We start from the raw sequence: 5,486 nt of genomic DNA on the forward strand, positions 1-5,486 counted from the left end.
GGCAGGTAGCAGGGTGGGGATTATGCAGACCTAGGCGGGTTAGGCTGGGGTGGAGGACCTGAATCATGCAGGGAGGACAGAAGAGAGTCCTCGCCAAGCCTGGTGGGGGCTCAAGTCATCCTTCCTAGAGGCGAGTGTCGGGTTCTACCTCCTAGGGCATGCACTAATGCCATTGCTCTCCCTGCCCTCCCACCCTCCCCAGGTGGACAAGGAGGTCTGGTGCCAGGGCCGTGGCCTGCTCCAGGTCCCCTCGGTGCTCTCACGGGACATCGAGGTCCTCAACTTATCTAGGAACCAGCTGCGGAGCATCCTGGCCTTGCCCCTGGGCTTCTACACGGCACTTCGTCACCTGGACCTGAGCGCCAACGAGATCAGCTTCCTCCAGCCAGGGGTCTTCCAGGCCCTGCCCCACCTGGAGCACCTCAACCTGGCCCACAACCACCTGGCGGTGGGCACAGCGCTGAATACTGGGGGACTGGGCCCCCTGCCGCACCTGACGTCCTTGGACCTGTCGGGGAACAGCCTGTATAGCGGCCTGGTGGAGCAGCTGCTGGGGGAGGCGCCCGCCCTGCGCACTCTCTCACTGGCGGAGAACAGCCTGACGCGCCTGGGCCGCCGCACCTTCTTGAGCACACCCGCGCTGGAGCGGCTGGACCTTCACAGCAACGTGCTGATGGACATCGAAGACGGTGCCTTTGAGGCCTTGCCCCGCCTGGTGCACCTCAACCTCTCCAGGAACTCCCTCACCTGCATCTCCGATTTCAGCCTCCAACAGCTGCGCGTCCTGGATCTGAGCTGCAACAGTATTGAGGCCTTTCAGACGGCGGAGCCGAGGGCCGAGTACCAGCTCGCCTGGCTCGACCTGCGGGAGAACAAACTGCTCCACTTTCCCGACCTGAGCGCACTCCCGAGACTCATTTACCTGAACGCGTCCAACAACCTCATCCGGCTCCCTGCGGAGCCACCCCGGGGTGGAGCCGAGGGCCTCCATGCACCTTCCGAGGGCTGGTCATCCTTGCCCCTCTCCAACCCCAGCCGCAATGCCAGCACCCAACCCCTCTCCCAGCTCTTGAATCTGGATTTGAGCTACAATGAGATTGAGCTCGTCCCGGAGGGCTTTCTTGAGCCCCTGACCTCACTGCGCTCCCTGAACCTCAGCCGGAACTGTTTGCGGGCCTTTGAGGCCCAGCCCGGCTCCCTGCCCTGCCTGACGCTTCTGGACATCAGCCACAATGCGCTGGAGACTCTGGAGCTGGGCGCCAGGGCCCTGGGGTCCCTGCGGACGCTGCTTTTACAGGACAATGCCCTGCGGGACCTGCCCCTGTACACCTTCACCAGCCTGGCCAGTCTGCAGAGGCTTAACTTGCAGGGGAACCGGCTCAGCCCCTGCGGGGGCCCAGCTGAACCTGGACCCTCGGGTTGCGTGGCCTTCTCTGGTATCTCCTCCCTCCGTGTCCTGAACCTGGCGGACAATGAGATGGAGATACTGCAGGCAGGTGCCTTCCTCCACACACCACTGGCCGAGCTGGACCTCTCCTCTAACCCTGGGCTGGATGTGGCCCCAGGGGCCTTGGCGGGCCTGGAGGGCTCCTTGGAGGTCCTGGCCCTGCAGGGCAATGGGCTGGCCGTCCTGCAGGTGGACCTGCCCTGCTTCAGCTGCCTCAAGCGGCTCAATCTGGCTGAGAACCGCCTGAGCCGCCTACCTGCCTGGACACAGGCCGTGTCCCTGGAGGTGCTGGATCTGAGGAACAACAGCTTCAGCCTCCTTCCGGGCAGTGCCATGGGCGGCCTGGAAAACAGCCTGCGGCGCCTCTACCTGCAGGGGAACCCGCTCAGCTGCTGCGGCAATGGCTGGCTGGCGGCCCAGCTGCACCAGGGCCGTGTGGACGTGGATGCCACCCAGGACCTGATCTGCCGCTTTGGCTCTCAGGAGGAGGTGTCCCTGAGTCACGTGCGTCCCGAGGACTGTGAGAAGGGGGGTCTCAAGAATATCAACCTCATCATCATTCTCACCTTTGCAGTGGTGTCTGCCATCCTGCTCACCACACTGGCCACCTGCTGCTGTGTGCGGCGGCAGAAGTTCAGCCAACAGTACAAAGCCTAGAGAGTTTGGAGGCCACACACGGGCTCTGTCCGGAGACCCTGCTGGGGCAGTGGGGGAGCCAGAGGCATGGAGAAGGGTGGGGACTGACCCATGATCACACAGTAAGCCAGGGTCCAAGACCCTCGGTCTCTCAGTCCCAGCCCAGGGCTCCTTTCCCCGTGTCCTGCTGCACCAGTAGGTGACCCACTTCTCAGGCCGCACATCATGTAGTCCAGCTGTGGAAGCCGGAAGTTGGGCAGTTTCAGGAGTGACAGAGTGTAAGGCTGATCCCATCAGATCTACAGATCTTTGCCAAGCATCTGTTTTGTGCCACATCCTGCCCTGGGCACTGGGGGCGCCGGGGAATGAGACACATCCCTTCCCTCAGCATTGCCCAGTCTGAGTGGGCAGGTGGTCACAGAGTGTGCGGTCACCACGTGGAGTGTGAAAGCCAGGGCTCCAAAGTTCTTCAGCCCCAGCTGGCTGAATGTGGATAGTCCTTCCCTGGCTGGGCCAGGGCAAGAAAGGGGCAAGACCAAGAGGATTTGTCTGAGACATTTCCAAGCAGACTATTTGTCACATCTTCTGATAATGACTTTCAGCTTCTCTGAAACATGAAGAGCTTGTGACCGGAAGAAAGCTGGAGCCACTTGAGTAAGGCTTGGATCCAGTGTTGTTAGGCAGGCTGCGGCAGCTCTGGCAGGGTCGGTTAAGAGGCAGTCTCCCTGGGCTCTGGCCCAGCACTGGACTGGTCTGTTTCCTGCTCTGCACAGGCGCTTTCCTACCTGGCACCCACAGGTTGCACACATGGGTCCAGATAACTGCCCTAGCCGCGCCCCCCCACCCCACTCCACCCCGCCGCCCTTTCCCTGTCCAGGTCCTGCTCGGGCCTGCTGCTCCAGCTCAGCCCCATCCTGGCCAGTGAGCCAGGAGTGAGACCCTTAGGTTTCTGGTTCTGTTTTACACCACACTTGGCAGCAGTGACAAACCCAAGCCTGCATTTGCCTCTTTATGACAACCCTCTGAGGTTGGTATATTATCCCGTTTAACTAGAGGCTTTGAAAGTCTCCCTCCAGGGATCTCCAGCTAAGAAATGCCAGAACTGAGCTCCAGGCTCACATCCTCCTGCGTCCAGAGCCTGAGCTTGGCCACTGCAGGGGCTGCAGGCTGTAAGATGGACAGGAAATGGCCCCATATGGCTGGAACGGGGCCAGGGAGCATCTGGGCACACCCACCCACTCTTCTCCTTCCTCTCTCCCAGGCGGGCAGAGAGAAGACGGGCAGCCACAGGCCCGCTCCTCCTCCTGTGCCTCTGTTTCTCTTATTCCATCCTTTGCTGACTAGGTGGGCTCTCCTTTTCTCATCTAGCCCTAGAATTCCCTCCCTCCTCCTCCCTCTGTTGAACATAGCCTGGAATTTGAGACCATTGAGTCCAACCTCACTGGTACATAGAACGAACAGCTGAGACTTAGGAAGAGACTGGAACTTGCTCAGAGCTGCTCAAGTCAGGACAGAGCCTGTGAAAAAAGGTAGATTCAGATTTCAGACCTCACTGAGGGAGTCAGGGTTGGGGGGCTTGGGGGTTGGACCTGGGCAGTTTCCTTCTCTCTCTCAGCTGTCACATCACAAGATGATGCTGGCTCCCACCTCCCTTTCTGGTCCTTGTCATGCAGGGAATTTTTCCCCCTAGAAAAATGCATAGAAAAATCCCATGCAGATATAGCCCATGGAATCGTGGGCTGTCTGGGGACAAAGGAAGCCCTGGGACAAGCCCAGGACTCTGTGTCATGGTCTTCACCTTCTTACTGTGTTTGGCCTGCACTCAGGCTCACGATGGTGCTCGGTAAAGTATGAGATGATGAAAATGGCCCTCTGTCCACCCCATTTTACAGATGAGAAAACTGAGGCTGAGAGAGGGTCAAAGACTCAGGGAGTCCATGGCAGAGCAGGGCCAGAACCTGGCCTGGTGGCCTGGCCCCAGCCGGGGGCCCTGGTGGCGAATGGGGCAGCTGGTGGGTCCAGTCCTGTTCGGGATCATGACCACAGGTGCTCAGTGCACACAAACACTCTTCTTCAGGCCTGAGGGCAAGGCGTGGGCCCCTTCTCGCCTGATCTTTGAAAACACTACAGGATGCTGCTTTCACCTCCCGGGAGCCAGGCCACAACCCAGGCCTCAGGACCCGCTCTTTGTGTAACCCACATGAATGTATTAAAAATGATTTTGGAGAAATGGTGCAGCCTGCCGGCCTCCTCCTTGCTGCTGGGAATCTTTGCATCCACTGGAACCCTGCCCTCCTCTACTTCCCTTCCAGGCTTTGAAGCCTCATGGCAGACCCCTGGGGAGACAGGCGGAGGACCACTGGGTGGGAGACTGAGGCCCTGGGTCTCACCATCTTGACCCTTGGTGCCTCAGCCACCATCATGCCCCTGCCACACCTCTGTCTCCTCACACTCGGCAAACGCCGCTCCCCACCTGCGAAGAAAACGGTGACTTCCAGCAGGAGCCTGTTAGTACCTCTCTCTCTCTGCAGCTCCATTCGAGTGCTTCCTCTATACCCGCTCCCCACGCTGTCCAGAGGCAGCATGTCCTGGGCATGTCCTGTCCTCTCTCACTCATTTATTTTCTCACTTTGCGCTCCCTTCAGCCTCTCCTCTCTGCTTCTGTCTTCCTCGCAGATTTCAGCTGTGCTCAAGTCTTGCCCATCTTAAAAACAGTACGAAGACCCTTAAACCACTTTCCCCTTCCTTTCCGGACATCATGGGTAAACTTCTCAGTAAAGTAGCTTCCCCTCCCTCCCCTCCATCCTAATCTATTCCAGGCCACTTCCAGCTGCTCCCAGCAATCTCCCCAACCCAGGGCTGAGGTCACCAAGGTTGCACTTTTCAGACCATGTCTCCCTGACCCGTGCACTGTGGGGCCCGCCTCTATCCCCCAATCACCCACACCTTCCCCTTGGGACACTCCCCTGACATCTAGGACCCTAGATGCCACTCCTTTTGGGGCTTCGCGGTGTGCTCATCTTCCTCAAGCCATCAGAAAGGCAATCAGAAGGACTCTTCTCCCAGGAACATCATCACCCTCACTGATGTGGCTGCCCCATCGCTCTGACGATGCCCACATCTCTGTCTCCAGCCCCCGACCTTCCTGAGCATCCAGCCCTGCTACCCTGACACCCAAAGGCCTCCCCAGCTAGAGAGTTAAAGGCCTCCCAGGGGCTGGAGGATTGAGAGTGAGCAGCCAGGCTGCTCAAGGTTGAACTTGGAAGAAATCAAGAGGGGTCAGAAGAAGAGCATTCATGGTTCCTAGAAGGGAACTGGAGGGTGAGAGTGTGGGCTGTGGGGTCTAGGGGAAGCAACAAGAGCCACCTCACCTGGGGTGGGGGTGGGAGTCCGGTGAGGGGCA

At 59.3% G+C, this 5,486-nt stretch overlaps 1 protein-coding gene across 3 annotated transcripts in view; it reads left to right on the forward strand.

Annotated features, from left to right (window-relative positions):
* The window catches only part of LRRC32 (leucine rich repeat containing 32), a 14,098-nt gene extending 9,750 nt beyond the window's left edge, over nucleotides 1-4,348 (forward strand). For all 3 annotated transcript variants that reach the window (XM_010847539.1, XM_010847540.1, XM_010847541.1), the window contains exon 3: nucleotides 203-4,348. In XM_010847539.1, the coding sequence (XP_010845841.1) occupies nucleotides 203-2,104 (1,902 nt within the window). In that variant the 3' untranslated portion in view covers nucleotides 2,105-4,348. The remainder of the gene's footprint in view (nucleotides 1-202) is intronic.
* The last annotated feature ends 1,138 nt before the right edge of the window (nucleotides 4,349-5,486 follow it).

This window comes from Bison bison, unplaced genomic scaffold (genome assembly GCF_000754665.1).
Source record: "Bison bison bison isolate TAMUID 2011002044 unplaced genomic scaffold, Bison_UMD1.0 scf7180017864251, whole genome shotgun sequence".
NCBI lineage: Eukaryota > Metazoa > Chordata > Mammalia > Artiodactyla > Bovidae > Bison > Bison bison.